The following is a 19,738-nucleotide window of genomic DNA, read 5'->3' as shown; positions in this document are numbered from 1 at the left end:
AACTCCTTTGCTGGCAATTTTAAAAGCATCTTTAAAATACTCACACCAACCACCGGAACCACAGCACACACCAAGTCTTCTGCAGCACAAGCAGCAACCAAGGCAGACCTCGGGATGACTCTGGATGCAAGACAGGAGGACACAGCCGCAGCAGGATCTGCAGTGCTCCTTTGTTCCTCTGCCCCCTTGCAGAAACTCTCATTTATCAAAGCTGAGGCTGACTTGGCACTGCAACCAGATGCCACACAGAGCCATCTAGTCTACTGGAGACAAGACTGTGGAGCATTTGACCCTGGAAAAACAGCTGCCATGTGGAGGGTCTGTGCAGAAAAAGGATACCTCTCACGGACATGGGAGAGCACTTTTCCATTTATTGCGTGCCTCCTTATCCAAAGGTTGTTGCATCCAATGCAGATTGTGAGTCCCTATAAGGACACCAGCATGCTTTTCACTCAGCGCAGTTAAAAGAAAAAAAAAAAAAAAAAACCAGAACAAATGGGAGTTCCAGGGAGCTTTTATTGAGTTTAATTAACAAAATCAGGATTTTTCCATTCATCTTTTTTGCACTCACAACTTATGAAGCTCTTCACAAGTCAGTGCTCCAACACATACAAAGCCAGAGGAAACATATTCTCAATAAAATCTCAGCTCCACTGGAGTTTGCCAATTGCCAATTTAACAGAAAGCCAATTTTCCCCTCCGCCCCCCGCCCCCCGCCCTGTGACTGTTTTGAAAGACTAGACCATATTGTTTGCTGGTTAACAGTTAGAATTATCAACCCCTTCTCTAGGGTCTACTAGATTATGACACTCCACTTGAATTGCAAATAATTTCTTTTCTTGAAATAAAAGTTCCAGTTTCTTTCAATAAGGGGAACAGTGGCTATTTTCTTCTCCTGACACCCCTTCCCCAAAATTACTGGTTAAAATACAGCAAGGCTGTATCTTAATAAACACATCCCTGCCCCCCTCCCCCCCTCTTACTCCTCCCTAACTTGTCTACAGCAGAATTTAACAATGCTTCCACACAGAGGCATTTTAGCAACGCAATGAGGAACTGAGCAAAGCCTACAGGATAATCTGCCAGTGTCTTCTTGTGAAGTTCAGATGCATGCTCTTTGGTCCAGAGACCTGGTTGATTACAAAGATAGACTATGATTCGAAAAAGATGGACCAGAAGTTCATAGCAAGCAGAAAACTCCCTGCAGGGACTACAACCTCTACTATGGCAGCTGCACTGCTGGAGTTTCTGGGAACAAAATTCACTCTGTTCTCAGGAAGTAATGACCAGCAGCCCCAGCAGCACTACGAAGTTCAGCATCAGGGCAAGAACCATCACAACAGCAGGTCAAGAGATGTGGCATGACAGCTCTGTAATCTCTCTCACAGAAACTGAGGCAAGACAGCCACCTGCCCAGCTTTGTGTCCTATCAGTCATTTGTAAAGAAAAAAGTGTGTGAAGCATTTTTAAATCCTTGGTGCAGACACCCTCCCCCCCACCCCAAATAAAAATAAACAAAAGATCAGAATGAGATGATTTGATACCACCATACACACAACATGAATTCATGTTGAGCTTCCCTGTTCTTATCCACAAAAACAGTCAGAGGGCAAGGAAAGATGCTCCCATCTCATTCTGAAAATTGAAACATGTATTTGAGACCAACCCACCCCCCTCCCTTTGGGAAAAGGCTTCCAGCCACTGCAGTGCCCGCCTGAGAGCGGATACCCAGAGAACCCTAGAGGTTCTCTCAAGTGGTTGAAGATTCCATGACCTTCTTCACAGCAACCTCACTCAGCTGTGAAGCTCCATTTCAGTGACTCACAGAGTGACACGTCCAGATTTCCAACAAAAAAGAAATACAGAACACATGAGGTTCTCATTCTCATCAACTTTGTCAGAGAAGTATTTGATCTAGGGCTCACCACCGAAGGCTCTGACTAATCCATCTGTAAAGGCTGGTGACCAGCAAAAACTGTAGCTCACGAGAAATCTCAAGAAGCCAAGATTTATACACACTCCTTACTCTTGGGTAGGCAACAAAAAAACCAAGAAAACCCAAAACCAAAATAATAAAAATAAGCAAAAGCCACAAACGAACAAATAAAAACCCCCGCGCACACACACACAAAAAAAACCAAAACAAAACAAAAAAACAAAACTAGGATTATCCTAGTCTTCTGGAGCATCTTTCCATTTGCAAGATCACATCTGTTTGAGATAGCCTACTAGCACCAAAAATAGGCTGCTTCTTTCTTGACAAGAAGCCACCTAAAAATGGTGCCCCCGATAGTTTAGGTAAGTGCCAATCCTCAATGAGAGGCCAATTTTAAAGTAATACTTTCAAAAGTTCTGTGCTTCAAGAGGGACCATCAATGCATGGCACCAGGCTAACCTACCACAAATCCAAGCAGAGCACACACACCTGACTTGACATTGCTATCCTGTTCTTGTTACATGTGCATGCCCTGGTGAGATACAAAGTTTATTTACATTTTCATGTCTTTGTTGCATTAAAATGATCCCTCTTCTGTCTGGAAAATCATAAGCTGGCTGCAGTACAGGAGCAAGATTTTACTTTTGGTCGAAGTTACCACCCATAAGCTCCCACCCCCCACCCCCAAAAAGCACCCCGAAATTGTTTACATTTAGTACCTGCCAGTCAGATGTAAGCTATGTGGCTCACAGAGACCAAGCTCTTGAGTTTGTACTCTAGTGCAGCATTTGCTACAATTATGGAGTCACTGCTGACAAAAAGAAGAAAAACATCCTGAACACAAAAACTTTTCAATCTTGTAAAGTTGTTGTCAGGAGGCACCTGGCTTATATTTATGATCATCAGGGAAAGGGATGGCTAGTCCACCTTGTGATTCCAAACTATTTTACTCCAATTCAAAAAAAGGGTCAAAATGGGGAGAAATTAAGACAATTAAATCCTGCCTCAAAGGTAAGCAAGCATGGTGTGAGTGCAGCATCTGTATATGCAATAAATGACTGAGCAAAAGGGATTGCATTCACCCAGGTGCCTCCTGACAGTGGTGGTTAACAGGCTAAAAGGGATTTTAAAGAGTAATATTTTGATTTGTCTCACTCCTTTTGCCTGTAGATCAGGCCAAACATCAAGCATGTTGGGAGGGGCACAATTTAAAGCAACACTTCTTGACCAGAAAGCACTTTTCAGCGATATACAATGCAAAATGACAGACAGCAACTCATGGCAAACCAGAGTAGATGGCAAGCAGCTTCCTGCAGCTCCTGACGTTAACAGGGATTTGCCCTTACCTGCTCACAGTTCTGCACAGAGGCCACTCTGGGCAGAAAATGCAGTGCTGCAGGAAGTGAATCAATTCCACAAAGCTCCAGAACTGTCAGTTTATGCATGATAATTGTTTTTTTGTGGTCTCTCAAACCCAAATGCACACCTCACACATACTGCTCAGCAACACCCACTGGATTTCCCTCACACCATGGTGGAACACAGGTCATGGACTCCTTCAGAGCTTGTCGAGTTCCTGAAGTTTCTAAGAGGAAAATTGAAGAGCATCTCCCAAAAGGCTGAGTGCTACGGATTCGGAGGCCTTGGAGCCCCACAAGTGATCTCTTCCATACGAGCAGTACAGGACTGTTGCTAGCACCAGAGCAAATCCACCCTGACAAGGGACATTTGTGGTGGCCTGCAGTTCACAGCGGGCAGAGGACTTCTCATTGTTTAGTGTTGCAGAAAACTGAGCCCCTCTCATCTTTAGCTGCTCCCATAATCAGTCTAATCCCTTTAACCTTAGCAACCTTCATCATAAAAGAAAAAGTTATATATGAACCCAAACAGAAAAAAAAAAATCATATTTACAAAGTTTGTACAATATACACATCTGATTTTCTATGGGACACACTGCACCAGAAGAAAGAGGGCCATGGCTCTGAAACAAGTCTACTTATCAAGTGCTGTAACTACTAATGAAGACTCATGGAAACCAGTCTTTAGTGTTCTGCTAGAGCTCAGGGCTTTTCTTATGGCTCCTGCAAAGGATCACAGGCTACTCTTTCCTTCTGGAGCTATGATGCTGCACCTAATCAGCCCAGATTTTACGTTGGTTTCATTTTAAATACAGATATTTACAGTTTGGGTGAACTGCAGATGCATATCAACTCCTCCAATTAAAAAAAAAAAAAAAAAATTGAGGAAAAAAGTAGTATTACCAATAACCAATACATTTCACCTCCCAGCCCTGGGCTTGAGTACATGGGAAGGAGGAGAAGGGGAAGAGAGGCTAACTTTGACCTGAAACCAAAACCAGATGTCGATTCCTTGGGCTGTGTCAGAAAGGTGATATTCTGAATGGTCTCATAGCATAAGGCACTTTGCACGAATAAGTAACAAGCTCTTTAGCTTAAGAAACAGATGAGTAACCAGGGAGAAGTTGAAATGCACTCAGTCAATGGTTAAAGAATTTGAAATAGCAGACAAGCTCGTGTTCATCAAGATTCTTCTCTTTTCAGGGTTTCTCTTCTTCCCTTGCTGTCCCTCCCACCCAAAGAAAAAAAAATTTAAAACCAGCAGTTAGTGCAACTAATGTTCAATGAGCACACAGTGCAAACAAGTGGAAAAACAAAAAGATATTCCTCCTTTTATCTTCTTTCTTCCTTGTTGCCAAATTTAAAGAGAAAAAAAGGCTGAGCTCTTCAGTCTTCATAGTTCCGAAATGAAAAGATGAAGAAAAACCCACAAAGAGAAGGGTATCCCCAAAGAAACGATGTGTCACAGATCCGGATCATAGGGCTTCACCTTCTGGCATGTGTGATCAAAGCCTAAAAAAAAATAAAACAAAACAACAACAAAACCACCAAAAACAAAACCCATCAAAAACAAGACAGACCAACCCATCCTCTTCCAAAACAAACATACAAACAAAGCCCCCAAAACAAAACAAACAAACCCCAAACAAACAACCCCTCCCCAACTAGAAAAACGGGAAAAAAAGGCAGGAAAAAAACCCAGTAAAACAAACAACCACAACACTCACAATTAAATTGATTCTATATAAAACCAGAACACAAAGTGATGAATCACATACACTGTGTAACAGCTCTCAAAACGCAAAGGGCATATTGAACAGCTCAATCCCAATTCCAGCTTTGTAGAAAGAGATGCTGCTAATGCCCTTCTGTACCTATGGAACGTGACTACCTCCTGGTTTCTTGTATTTTAGGAAGCAGCAAACTGCTCTCTGGCAAGGTCCCAGCATTCCCCTTAGGAAGCCACCCAAGAGCCTGTTCCACATTCGTTACCTGTTCTGTATTCTATTTATTTATAAGCATGGAGAAGGTTCAACCATCAAAGCAGAAACTTTCAAGCCGGCTTGGTGTGACTATCTAGGGCTACCCTTGGATGACTTCAAAGAAGGAACCATAGGTTCATTTTAACTCTATCGAGCAGTTTGCTTCTACAGCCACTTCTTTTTGGCCATCTGAAAAGAATTTCAGCAGCTTCACTGGTATTGTCTTTCTAACTCATGACCTCTGAAGAGAGCAGACATAAGAATGACTTTCAGCCCAAACTGTACTGCGATGGATCTTGCACAACATCTTAACTAAGGTCAGACCCTCATCCTGCAGCCATTTAGGTTGACTGCAGTCCAGGGCAAATCATTGTCCTATAAAACGACTTAACTCAGCAGCTTTTCCTGGGACAATGATCGGAATGAGAGCACTTAGATGAGTCTCCAACAGTGTAACCTCATTTTCTTTTGAAACTACGAATACGACCTCAAGTGGCAGCAAAGATGAACTACAGCTTCACTCCCTACTTGGGTCATTTCCAAGAATTCTATGAACCAAAGGATACAGAAGAGGCAGCGCATTTTGCTTGAACCTGGTCCTCCTGGCTGGTGAGGTGCTTACTCTTCTGTTGATGCTGCTCTCCCAGCTATCCATTTTATCTCCTCACCTTTTTGAGGACTACTTTGCTCTCTGCCCTTCACCAATTTCTCATTTCAGCTTAGCAATACAGAAAGAACTCATTAGGCTACCAGTACTCTATCCCGGCCTCTCCCAACACCATTCCCCACTCCCCCTTTTTCCCATTTTTTGTCTCCTTAGCATATGGTCCGCATAGCAATTACAACAACTAAAAAACACTCATCCCTCCCACCTTCAGCACATCCATGGAGTTCCTTACACTGACATTCTACTTCACACCCTTGTTTTCACATTCAGAGCTTTTTCACGACAGGTTTCCCTCTTCCCCTGAGGTAACACTGACACATGGACAACATTCCTGTGATTCAACACATCACTATTCAGCCAGGCACTTATATACCTGTATGTTTACTGTTTCTCATCTTCTACGGGTTCACTGTGGTATTCTGCCACATACAAGCTCTTGTCGATGTTGCTTGGTATGGGTTTAATTTCAGTTCCCAACTGCTCCTCAATACTTTTCAGGTTGAATCGATCATCATAGGTGATCAAATTGATGGCCAGGCCAAGATGACCAAAGCGACCTTGACAAAAAAACAAAAACATCACCTGAACTGAACTAAGATAGAGGCTGACAGAAAAAAAGTCTGCAGACTGCAAAGTTAGTATCCTTCTGGGATGCTAAAAACAAATCCAGCCACAGGTCTCTACACCATTAACATCAGTTTCTGGTAAGGAGTTCTGGAGTGCTGCAGGAGCAAGAAAACTCAGGAGATTCAAAATGCTCTGACCAAAGCTCCAGGATAATTACCAGCAAAAGATTTTCAAGAGCTCTTGAACAAGCCTGAGTTCAACTGCACTGAGCTCCTTTGCTTATTGCCTTTCTTCAGGGCATATTTGCTGATTCCCAAACAGTAGAAACATACCTCAAAACACATGCAGGAGGAAGCTTAAATCTCTAGGCTTGAGACACTCTGAAGCTGAAATTTTAGTACAGAATTTTCCCAAACTGCAAACAGGGGCAATAGTAAGTCTCCAAGAGATAAAAGCAAGACACGCCTTCCCCCCCCCCCCCTCCCCTTTTTTTTTCATTAGATTGTTCAGGCCAGTTTCAAGGGAATAGCCCTTTATTCAGATAATATCCTCAGTGAGGATAGCCATCTGTAATGATAACAAAAAATAAATTTGTCAGAAAAATAAAAGCTACCTAAAGTAATTCTCAAATATAGTAATAAAAAAACCAAAAGCCAATTCAAGGCTAAAAAGCATCACAGTCATCAGCAAAGCTGCACCTAGAACAGGTCTTTCCTCTCACCTGATCTGCCAATGCGATGGAGATAAGTTTCTGCCAGCTTTGGGAAATCAAAGTTTATCACCACATTCACAGCCTGGATATCAATACCTCGGGTAAACAGATCTGAAAGACAATCCAGATCACAAAGTTAATCTCAATGAGCTCAAACGCTGACAGTGTTTAGGGTGTAAAGATTAACAGTGATTAACATTGCTTTGCCCTAGTTTCCAGATACAAGCTTTCCTTGTATCAAAGACAGTTTACATACAATCCTGTTACAGCTTCCTCTTGCTCTGTATACATTATAAACAGGAATTCAACCTAAGAAGAACAACCAAAACCACCAGATATGCACATCTACGCAGAAAAAGTAACCACAAAGCCAGTTTTTTCCACATTACATTATTTTGGAGCAGTTCTTCTTAACCATCTCCTCACACAGAACTGTGCATTGCCAGTGTCACAACAGACTTGAGACCTGAACTACATTCCACCACCTCAACTACTTCTATTCTGCCTCTAGCGATTTTTTGTCAATATGGTCCAGACATACGTAGTGACAGCAGACACCGCCAGGTACTGCCTAAGCAGGCCATACAACGAACAACTTGGATCGAACACGAGCCAGTCAAAACTACAGAAGTATTTAGAAAAAGTGAGCTATAAACACTTAAAAGAATCGGCAGAACTACACAAGATCATAGTCACAGCTCAACTGAAATATCATAAAGTTTACAACGCAACAACTCAGGGAATCCTCACGTGTGAAAATAAACAGAAAACATTACTGCAGCAAAATCTTTTGCTGGCAAGCTGTACCTTCACAAAAGACAAAACTCCACGTGCCTAAAGGAGTGCTGTACCCTGCTATATGCAGGCTTAACAAAGACATCTTACCAAAAATATCTTGTTTTGGTTTAATACAACTAACAGATCTACAATACCTGGGCTAATGCACTTTCTATCACAAACTTTAGAAACGAGACAATGTTTAGGAACTCTTACCAGTGCAAACAAGATTGCGGCACAAGCCATTTCGGAAATCATGGAATACACGATTGCGGTGCTCCTGGAAATACATACATATAAACAAGGAGAAACAAAAAACCAAAACCCACAAACCAACCAGCTGTTACTTTCAGGAACACTCAACTTCAATCGTGTAAATTTCTCCTCCTTATTAGAGAACAGCTGAGTTGAAACAAGATGCCAGTACATCTTTTTTAGCACTCCTTACCATATATTCTAATGAATTAACTCCAGAGGGTCTTGATCCTACTTCTCAACGAAGACTGTGTTTTAAAACCTCCTATGGTGGCATCAAAACCATCTCAGAAAAGGCCTATCTGAAGTTGCAATTACATGAAATCATATCAAGGAAGTTAAACTGGTATTTTGACTGTTGTCCTTCTCCAGGCCCCCCCTTGCCAAATTTCAGATTTTATTCATTCCATTAAAAACTGAAGCTGACAGTAATTTCCTTTTCCAGTGTGAAGCATTTTTCACTATGTAATGAGAATTAGGGGTGGGATGAGTCAATTGTCTGTGAAGACTATCCTCTCACAAATACCTCACTTCAGGCCACACAAAGATTAATATCACTGTTATGTGAAATTTAGAGAGGGAATGAATGAGCTGAAGTGCTCTGCAAAAACACAGCTGCACTTTACCAAAAGATGATCTACTGATTGACCAAAAGCATACAAAAATCAGACATCGAGGAAAACACTCCCATATCTCTCTGTTCTCTTCCCAGTAACACCACCACTTCTGTTTCTGCTCAACTAATCACTGCTCTGCATCTGGCCCAGCAAACACTGGCATTACCTGTCAGTTGCATGAGCGGCAAGTTAGACTGGCTAACATACAAAATGAAAAAAAAAAAAATGTTCCAAAGTACTCCTGTTCTACACCCATCACTTCAGCCTCCTGACACCTTTTAATAGTGTGAAGCTAGAGGAAATCTGAGCGACTGCACAATTAACAGAAACCTCTGTACCAGCAAAGTCGCAATGGCATTTTTCACCAGCTACACCACGGCCACAAGCGTCTGGTCACCACACACCAGCCACAGCTTTCACCAAGAGGTTTGATCCAACCCACCTCCTCAACGTTTCAGATTCCCCTGCAGTCACAGTGCAAGATTACTGTTTCAAAGCCACACAGGGCACTCAGCGGGCTACAGTATTGGGGGTTTTGTCATTTAATTCAGGCCCATTTTCATCTGAGTTAGTTACACTGTGTGCTCTGCCCTGGCTCCCCATGCCGCCAGAGCAAGGCAGCAGCACTAACTGTGCCTTCTGGCTGCAGTTTGTGCTTACATTGGGCACAATTAACCTGACCTGAAGTAGTCAAATACCAACTGGGCACATTCACTGAACAGTCTGGAAAGAGGGCTGGGATGGGGGAAGGTAGGCAGTGGGTATCAAACACCAAACCTATAGCAAAGTAATACATATTTCAGTTTATGAAGAACATGCACACTTGAAGCAAGCAGGAGACTTCATTCAGCTATTCAGTAAGGCCTGAGGTGGGGTGGAAGAGACTTCATACTCACCTGCCTCATTTTAGCATGGATATAGAAGCAGGAATAGCCCAGCTGGGAGATCTTTTTGGCTAGCAATTCAACCCGTTGAGAGGAGTTGCAGAAAATGATCGACTGGTTAATCTGGAGCTGAACGTATAAACAGTGTTCTCAATAAATGCAGCACTTTACTAACAGAGGATCCCAGACATGTCTAAATCCCTTCCAGAAAGAAAGCACAGCAGGTATGCTGCTGGTAATTTACATCAGATATATTTTTGTATAGGAAGGGAAACAATTAAGAAAGTTCTGTAACACAGAGATGCTGGCCAAGAAGCATGCATTTTTAGCCTTAGATACATAGCACATTTTGACCAAGAAAAATTTTCATTAGGCTGTCTTTGAAACACTCAGCCTTATTCTAGGCTCCAAGAGGGAAAAAGCAACTGGTATGTTCTTGACACAGCCCTACTCCTTACCCTGGAAAAGAGCGTATTGAGGCAGTGCACTTTCTGACGCTCAGTGACGTAGGCATAGTACTGAGTAACTCCCTTCAAGGTCAGCTCTTCCATCAAATTAATCTCGTAGGGTTTTTGCAAATGGGAATTCTGAAAAATATAAAGATATTGATAAAGCAGGCAGATCTATGTGCAAAACAATGAAATAGCTCCTACTCTACACCACACTTAACTTCCTTCAAGGCAAGGACGCACTACTTAGCCACTCACTCACTCACTCTTCATGCTATGCTGAGAACAGACAGGGTAGGTAAATTTTCACAGGTTTACTTATAAATCCAAGGTGACTGAGCAGGCCAAACCGGAGCAGTCTCCAGAAGCAAATAAACACAGATGATGTAACTAATACGCAAAGTGGAAAACAGCACTTTATAGGCAAAAACTGCACACACCTAGCTTCCCATTAACGCAACTCCGGGTCAAAAACTGCTTTCAAACTTCTGTCCTAGACTTAGGCTGATTTAGATTAAACCTGTGAAGTTTAGAGATATTTAAAAAACCAGGCACTAACAGCTACGCACCACTCATTCACACCCTTCCTGCGCAGTGTCGCCACCATCACCATACCTACGTGCACACATCTCCACTCACCATGAACTTCTGCACACTCAAAGGAAAAGTGGCTGAGTAGAGCAAAATCTGTCTGTTTTTAGGTAGCGTGAGAATAATGTCTTCCATTATTTGAACAAAATCTTGAGATAGCAACTTATCTGCCTGTAACAACAAAAGTAATAAACAGCAAGTTAAAATAATAGTGCAAGATTTCAGTCTTTTTGTAGCTACACATTTGTGGGAAGGAAACAAAAAAACTAGGGTTCCTCCCAGCCATCCAAGAGCTTTCACACAACTAAATTCTCTCTCACTCAGAAGCCTGTATGCTATTGGATGTTCATAAATCCATTTTATGTACAAGTACATGATCAGCACAGCTGACTCATTATAAACAGAAACCAAATGAAATGCATTCCTTTGATGCAGAATAGACTTACTCTATTCTTCAGCATCAGCAAAGACAGGAAAGGCAAATCTTCCTAGGCTGTTTTCTTAAAAGATTTACATGCAAAAAATTCCTACTGTCAAAATCCTTTCTCACAAACACTCAGAAAGGGAAGAGACCTTACAGTGTCTCTAAGCAAGTCTGAAACACTGCTATGCACTGAAAGGACCACTGAGATACATCATTCCTTTTACTTGGTGTTAAAATCCCAGAACATTTAACATAAGCAACTTGCCTCATCCAATACTATCATCTGGACATGCTCAACTTTTGCTACTCCTTTCTTGATGAGATCGAGAATTCTCCCAGGGGTAGCTATCACCACATGCACTGTAAGGTTAAAAGAGAGAGAAGAAAAAAAAAAAAAGGAAACAAAAAAAACCCCACAATGTTAAGGTGATTAAAACTGTGTTTCCTTCCAGAATTCATGGCCATGTTTCATATGAACACTTCGGAAGAATGACAACAGTATACAACAGCAAACACGACATTGTAGTCTGTTCTGTAACAGGCAAACAATAACACGCAGAAATTCCATGACCACATTGTAAAAACCACAAGGAAACAGCAACCTTAGTGTAGCTGAAGTGCTCTGACCTGTATCATCAAGTCTCATTATGTCATCTCGCAAATTGGTTCCTCCCGTTGTTGCCATCACTTTGGCACCTCCCATGTGTTTGCTGACTTGGATACAGATTTGACTGACCTGCAGGGCTAGTTCACGGGTGGGAACAATCACCATTGCTAGAAGTAAAAAATATCACTGTGAGTTACTAGTAACACTCTGTATCTTAAAATACTCATCCTCAGTGGAGACAGAGACTTCATGAAGCAAAATAATGAAAAGCACAGTTTAGGAATTCCACTCTGGGTGTCCTGAACAAGACTTAGAAACTGCTTTTGACAGGGCAAATTCTATGCAGGAGTTCTCCAGCCCTTGATGCTCCCACTGCACAAGTATCCCAGCCAGCACGCTTGCTTATTACTCCACATCCACCTTCCAGAGCAAGACAGAAAAGCCTACAAGCCTTCTTCTATTTAAACCCTTTGAAAGCAACTGTGGGACTTTGCAAATTACACTTCCCCTCCATCACTCCCCATTAGCTTTCTCTGGAAGTACAAGCAGATAACCTACACAGCCCAATCTCATTAACCAGTTTAACGTTCAAGTCTCTTATGTAGTGACTGACACCGTTACCTGGCTGCAGCCAAGTGAGATCCACCTCAACTGACCTTGTATATTGTCCTTCTTTAAGTCTAGCCGTTCAAGTAAAGGAATGAGGTAGGCTCCACTCTTGCCTGTTCCATTTTTTGCTCTAGCCAAGATATCCCTACCAGATAAAGCAATGGGGATGCTCTCCTCCTGAAACGCAAGGACAGAAAGTACATGAGCAATTAATCATAATCATGCTTCACTGAAGAGGCTGACCAAATTTAACTCCCCTCACCAACAGTATTGCATGAAATCTGTTTCATGACCACTATTATTATTACTAACCTGCAACTACAAGCATGACAGACTCACAACAGGAAGAAGCTAAACCCATCAGTAAAGAGCTCCCCAACACATCCCACTTAGAAGTCCTTATCTTGACCGATCATTAGAAAGGGATCAAGTATTACAGGTAAACCCATACCAACACATAGGAAAAAAGTGAAAAAATGGGGAAAAAAAAGTGAAGAGACAATGACAGTCACTAGCAAACTCCTCCTCTGGAAAAAGATTTCCTCCTGCAACTGAACATCAGAACCACCTCAGCTTATGTGATTCCAGCCTCTATATTCCTGTGATACACTTCTCATAAAATCTTCAGCCATCCAAACACAGGCCCCATGTATTTTTCATTTTACTACCTTTTTCAGCAACATCTAAAGAAATCTCAGCCTTTTGGAAAGCTGGCATCATGAGAATCTGTTTATAAAAAAAGCAAGCCATGGTATTCTCATGCCTTAAAGAGACAAGGTGGCAGACCGTGTCAGTGATAAACCTTGAAAGACCAATTAAAAAGAGAGTTCAACCTTCCACTCCCCCCCCGAAGTTTACACATGAACAGTTCTTAACAGAACAAGCCTTAGAAGTAAAAGAAAGACAGAGGTACAGAAATGTAAACTTCCTAAGATATTAATCTCTCTCTCCCACAACATCCATAACTCTTCTTCCAGAAGATTACAATAAAAAGAACCAACACTGTGATAAAGCCATATTATATTTCTAACAACTAAAGGTACACAGCCAATGGTAACTCAGTTTTGGAAAATTTATAGAATAGACCCCTGAGACTACTTATGTGAAATAAGTTACTGAACAGAGAATTAACAAATTAACACCTCCAGCATGAAAAGCAAAATCCAAGTTAACTTCTCCAGAAGTGTAAGGCAGTCCCACCAATAAGTCACTCAAAGAATGACTTAGTGATTTAGTTGGGGATTAGAAATTCTTGCTCTTCCCAAGGGACAAAAAGTTCTTTTAGTCACAGCCTCAGTTTTCCCCAATGATGGCACAAGTACTGGACATAAGAATGTCAATACATTTATAGAAGTTAAAAGCAGCATCTAAATAGTCTGTTTGCAAACAACCTGAATAGGAGATGGTTTTTCCCAGCCCATTTCAAAAATTCCCATCAGCAACTCCCGTTTCAAACAGTAATCTTCAAACTCATTTCCTTTTGTGGAGGTCACGTCCTGAATAATCAAAAAAATAAGCACATCCATAAGATCAGGTCATACAAGCTGCAGCTGTAGATTGATCTGAAATTGCCTGAACAGGAAGCCCACAGACTACTGTACAGGAGTTCCCATTAACCCATGCAACACCCTACAGCAGCAAAGGTAACGTGTGCTCTCTCAGAGCCAAACACAGCTCCCGAGTGTATACAGTGACACCTTCCCACCTGCCTTGCACGATGGAGATGCTGCCTGTGTCATGCTACACTACTAAAATATGAAATCCACAGTGAACCCCATTTTTGAGCTTTCCAAGAGAAGCATCATTCACAAGAAGTTGAGAGAAAAAATTCTTCATTTAAGAAGTACAGCTGTACTGCTTTTTAGCCTTCACTCAGGACAAGTATTTTACCACTGCAAGCGCTCCCACAAGTTTAATTTCATATTTATTCCTACAATTCAATCATCCTTACCGAAGTTTTGATTCTCAAATCCTTTGGAGGGAGTTTTAAAGTCTTCTTCCAGTCATCACCAGGTCTATAGCAAAATTAAATGAAAACAGACTTTTATATAATTAATATTTTGATTTTACATTTTCTTAGATACAGTGATGAACATGTAATATTTTCACCTCCTCAAAGCTAAAAGCGCCTACACATTTGAGCTCAAGTCTTCTCTGAGCTAAGCTGGATGTAACAGGCAGAAAACTCTAACAGACAAGATCAGCCGTCTGCCAAACAAGCCTGTGAAATCTTTATCCAGTCATGATTCAAGTCCCGTTTTTAAGGCATTGAATCAAACAGCAGAACAGATTTAAAACTGAGCACTGACTTAGTCACATAACAGAAACTGGCTATAATAAACCCACACAATAATATTTCATGACTTAAAAGAAAAATTCTCTTGCCCAGGGAACATTCATTCTTAAAAAACCACCTCTGGTGAAAAAACTAAGTAAGCAATCATTCCACTCGTCGATCAAACTTCATTTGCTCTCAGTGAGATTCAGATACCCATCCTCTCTTGAAAGCCACTGTAGAGCAGAGAGCAAGTCCTTCTTGACACCAGCCCCAGGAAGTCACACGTGACTTTTGATCAGTTTAATTCATGACATTCATTAGAGTAACCATGTAATACATTAAAAAGGGGGGGCAAGTTAGGCAGATTTTAAGAACCTGAGTGTTCCATCACAGTTTCTCTGAGGAGAGCTGGCACATCCTTCGCAATTAATTAACAAAATTAAAAATTAAAACAAAAATAAAAGCCAATGCTGTACAGGGGGAGGAGGATCCATGGAAGAAAAAAAGGAAAGCAACACATTACCATACCATCCAAGTATTTTACAACTTTCAGAAATTCCAACCAGCATGCTTCCAAAACTAGGTGGACGGGAGCACGATATCGCAGTGGGACTGTATTCTCTCAACTCAGGCTTTGATGAATTAAAGCCAGAGCATTATAATGAGCTAAGGTGCTACTATTTCAGATCAATGACAGAATATAATTGACTTTAAAGCATTTCTCACCATGAGAAAAAATTGCAACAAACTGAAAGGCATACACAACTAGACTGAGACCAGGTGGCATTTCCCCCTTGGTCTTAAACGTCAGTTTAAGTTCAGTTCCTTCCCATTCCTATACTTCCCTCTTGCATCACTTCCAACAAGCAAAAAACACAGGATTTTGAAGCTGGCCTACCTCTGACAATGGCTCACACTCAGAAAAGCACAGCATCAAACTGGATTTTCACAACAATCACTGCTGGAGAGAAGCTCACACACTGAAATACAGCTTTTTTGATAACGTACATCACGGGACACTTCTAACCACCCGTGTTACAAAACAACAGAAGACAACATTTTCCAAGCGGGAATCCAAGAATGCTTTCCCATACGTGACTTTCAAACATTCCTTTCGTGGTAGCCGACAGAAACACTTACTTAATAGTGGTGGTCATACTCTGTGCTTGCTGTTGAGTGCCATTATTGATTGTGTTGGCATTTTTCAGCTGGTTCATCTGTTGCTGAGTTTGTGTGCCTCCACCTCCTGGGCCCCCGCTGGGTTTTACAGGGCCTCTCAACTGCCCATTCTGACTGGATAGACCCATTATAACAGGGTTCTCTGTTCTGGCCGTGCTCATGCTTTTATCTTTAAAGATGTCTTTTTAGACTTCAAAACTTTGAAAGTCAGTACAGAAACTGTAATAACAGTTTATTAGACTCTCCAAAATGAAGAGATAAATAAGTCTTGCTCAATATATGAGTCCTTTATTGCAATGCAGGCAAGCACCTGTAAGTCACTCAAAAGTAAAGCAGTAACTTGCTCTGATGCACTGTGGAACAACTTTTTTTTTTTTAAAAAAAGCCCTCTATTGAAGTTGAGTTGTATCAGAATTCACTTGCTTCAATCTGAAAGAGAAGCAGACAATAACAATTAGTGCATGGATTTTTGTCTACATAAATCACATCAGTTTACTTTTGCATTTTAAGAAAAATTTCTTCCCAGGCAGTGTGCAACAACAATACTTGCTTTTTTGTTTCCTCAGTGATAATTATAAAGACATACATCAAACATTTTTTGCCTTTCTATAAAGCGTTGCCTAACACCTACAGCCACCAAAGAAAACCTCCCAAACAGGTGTTCTTTCAGTGACCTTCCACTACCTGCCCCCTCTCATAAAGTAACCATTAAGTCTACCAGTTGCTTTGATGGCTCTTCAATTCCCTCACTTCCGGGATGCAGCCAACCAGCCCTAAAATGTGAACAATAATGTTATGGATAACCTTGTGACAGGAAGCAAGCCTACGATATCAAGTGAAAATTCCAGTTAAAGCAGACAAACCCCTTACATTACTCTGATTGCCTTGTTTGGTTTCAATGGGAAATATAATTTACGTAAACCCAAACCAACAGCTTTCGCTCCTCCAACCCAAAACGCTAGCTCAACCAGCTTAACCCCAGTTTTCAAACGGGTACTGATTTAGGGCTATTCAGAACAGTAACGAAACAACACCATTACACTGAACTGAGAGCAGTTGCCTCTTTGAGTTGAAGTGACTGAGCCTCACCTGAGGCAGTAACACTGCTGGTTATCCAGCTTGTGACCTTACCTTCCTGCTGTCAGCAACAACTCATATGGTGCTCGGAAGATAACATTTCATACACATGACTGAATATTGACTGTGGATGTAACAGAAAGCTTGCAAAACTGTGGAAAGACAATACAAAGTCTGCCCCTTACATAAAGCAAGCATGGACCAGAGCTAGAGACTCCTTGTGACTGTACCACGGAGACAAAACGCTCCTAGTCCAAAATCTTTGGGAACTAAAAGTAGGCTTGCCTGTGCTTTCTCATCACAAAGCATCTGCATCTTGGGAAAACACAAAGGAAAAACCAGCAGACTACTGCTTCCTGACCTCGGCATCCGCAACAAAATGAATGTTTTCCCAGTGAATAAAAAGGCACATTGAAGAGCATTTCAAGAGAGTGGAAAAGGAATTCAGACTTCCCAGCCGTTTTCAAGCCTGTCAATTCTGGCTTCCAGCGAAATTTTAAAGTTTGCGATACTAGGATTTTCTGCTAGTTAACTTCCAAGGCATCTTCGAACAGCTATTTCTCTTGGCCATTAATTTCGTAAACACCAGACGAGTTATGAGGGAAGCCAGAGAGGCCAATGAGACCCGAGTACCAACGCCGAGTTCTCCAACAGTGTAGGAAATGAAACCTCTCAGCCCCTTATGCCCTTGCACTCGTAACTATCCTTTAGAAGAACAGAGACTCTTCTGTGTGTTAAAAATTACGCACAGCCTCACGAAACCAAACAAATCTCCCCGTTTCGATAAAATAGACGCCACCATTTCGCAAGCCAGCGGACTGGAAAAAAAGGACCTCCGTCTTATATCTCTGCTCTCCGGGCGCGGGCGGGCGGCCGGGACAGCAGCTCCGGACCTTTCCCGTCCCGTCGGCCCGGCACAAAGGAAGCCCTCGAGGCGCTCCATGCGCCCGGTAAGGCCGGGCCGCACTGCAGAGCCCCGGGGCCGAGCGGTGGGCCCGGCGCCGCCCGCCGATCGCAGCTGCGCCACACCAACATCTCCCGCCCGCGAACAATGGAGCGGCCACCGCTTGCCTCCCGGGCCGCCGGGGAGCGAGCGCCGCCCGGCCCCGCCCCCCGTGGTCCCCCGGTCCCGCCGCTCCCGGGGCGCCCAGGCCCGGTCTGGCCCGGCCGTCCCCGCCCCGCCCGCGGCGCCGCCAGGCCGCGCTCAGGGCCGCGCTCCCGCCGCAGGCCGCGAGGCACGGCCCGCCGGCAGCGGCCCTCTCGCCCTGTTCCCACGGAGCCGTTCCCGCCCTGGCCCGTTCTCACCGCCACCAGCCGCGCTCCCCCTCGCCCAGGTACAAAATCCTCTCGCTCCCCCGGTGCCTTGTTATGGCGACTCGACGCTCCAAGATGGCGGCTTCCTCCTTCCTCCCGTGCGCCCTCCCCCTCCCGGCAGGCGGCACCGCCCCGCTCCATACGCAACACGTACGTACGTGCGTACGTACGTACGTTCGGCGTGCGCCACGCGTCGCGTCGCGTCCCAGCCGTCGTTCGGTGCCCACGTGACCGCCCTCGGAGGCGTGGCCGTCCGTCCCGCTCCCTCAGACCGGGCCCTTCTCTTTTGACCCTCTCTCGCAAGTAAAGGCCTGGACACGTAACGGGGCTTCGCTATGGAGCCATTAAAACAGAGCCAGCGCAAACGTAAGAATAAGGGACTGAGCCACAGCCTGTAGGAGTCGTAACCACCGATCGTGACAGGCTGGGAATTGGCATTTCTTTTTAGACATCTGTTACTCAGACATGGATTTCGACAAACCGAGACACGGTGGGAATGTAATCTTAGTAGTTACTGCCATGCGGACAAAATTTTCTTCAAATGCCTTTCCAAAATACATGCAAAAGGACAAGGACATTGCTGGTTTTATCTCGCATCTACACATGTAGTTCCTCACACCTACAGCTGTCTCTAGGCGGTTGTTTTTCCACCCTCAGCAGCCAAAGGCACAGGCTCCGCCCTCCAGTTCTAGCTAATGGAGAACATCCTTCCTGACCTCTCAGTCTCCCGCGCCCGGGGTTACCGCACTCCTCGCCTTACCCCTCAGCCCTTGCAACACAGGGGTTGCTTCCTCTGCGTTCTCCCTGGGAGTGAGGCACGGTGCAAGCTCCCTACGGCCTCGCTCCGGTTTTGCTGCTCTCCATCCTCTCATTTTCAGGAGAAAGAGAGCCCAGAGGCTGATCAGCACATGCAGGTGCACACAAAGGTCCTCACATAAGGTGAGGACAGCGACAGCCTGGGGGCAGCAGGTGCCCGACAAGTCGGGATCTAAGAAGCAGGAGTAGTGGCTGTAATCCAGCAGCGCTTATGAGAATAACATCACCTCCTTCTTCACCAGCCCAAAATCCCACCTTGCTGGCAGAGAGGCCTTGGTGCAGCTGTACACAGACAAGAGAAGGACAAGAATTGTGCTTGTCAAACCACCTCAGCTCCTCAAACAGGAAAAGCTTTCTGCCAAATGCCAGCTGTAATGCCATCCTACTCTGCTGACCTGGACTGAGGCATTCTCACTGTGGGTCTGCTGCTGTGACATCACTGAACAAAACGCCCGTTTTACCGAGCAGAGCAAATCTTGATTTCCCATCTTGATTCTCCTTTGTTCCCCTTGTGAAGTCAAGCTGCCCAGCCCCTGCTAGCCCTGCTCTAGGCTTGCAGAGCGGCTGCCAAGGCTTTGCTTTCCAGTGCAAGCCACCTCACACTCCCCCTCGCCCAGACGAGGGGTGAAGCAGCAGCAG

At 43.6% G+C, this 19,738-nt stretch overlaps 1 protein-coding gene across 1 annotated transcript; it reads right to left on the bottom strand.

Moving 5' to 3' along the window:
• Nucleotides 1-498: 498 nt before the first annotated feature.
• On the bottom strand, nucleotides 499-18,414 carry DDX6 (DEAD-box helicase 6). Its single transcript, XM_066203667.1, has 14 exons — nucleotides 18,275-18,414; nucleotides 15,854-16,321; nucleotides 14,387-14,450; nucleotides 13,827-13,931; nucleotides 12,483-12,612; nucleotides 11,847-11,993; nucleotides 11,481-11,579; nucleotides 10,844-10,962; nucleotides 10,214-10,342; nucleotides 9,768-9,884; nucleotides 8,216-8,279; nucleotides 7,232-7,333; nucleotides 6,317-6,500; nucleotides 499-4,806 (listed from the first exon to the last, which is right to left on the bottom strand). The coding sequence occupies exons 2-13, from the start codon at nucleotides 16,051-16,053 to the stop codon at nucleotides 6,325-6,327; spliced, it is 1,452 nt and encodes a 483-aa protein (XP_066059764.1). The 5' UTR covers nucleotides 16,054-16,321; nucleotides 18,275-18,414; the 3' UTR covers nucleotides 499-4,806; nucleotides 6,317-6,324.
• Between the last annotated feature and the right edge of the window lie 1,324 nt (nucleotides 18,415-19,738).

This window comes from Chamaea fasciata, unplaced genomic scaffold, assembly GCF_029207755.1.
Source record: "Chamaea fasciata isolate MVZ Bird 193981 ecotype frontalis unplaced genomic scaffold, bChaFas1.0.hap1 SCAF_24, whole genome shotgun sequence".
Classification (NCBI taxonomy): domain Eukaryota; kingdom Metazoa; phylum Chordata; class Aves; order Passeriformes; family Sylviidae; genus Chamaea; species Chamaea fasciata.
Note: the sequence above shows the minus strand (reverse complement) of the source record. Positions and strands in the feature narration are given on the sequence as shown.

Excerpts from the sequence above, each read along its gene's own strand:
- DDX6 (XM_066203667.1), bottom strand. The coding sequence starts at position 16,053 with ATGAGCACGGCCAGAACAGAGAACCCTGTTATAATGGGTCTATCCAGT. Across the intron at positions 11,580-11,846 it reads AATGAGACTTGATGATACAG|TGCATGTGGTGATAGCTACC; the intron begins GTCAGAGCACTT and ends TTAACCTTACAG. Across the intron at positions 7,334-8,215 it reads CCGCAATCTTGTTTGCACTG|ATCTGTTTACCCGAGGTATT; the intron begins GTAAGAGTTCCT and ends ATTGTCTTTCAG.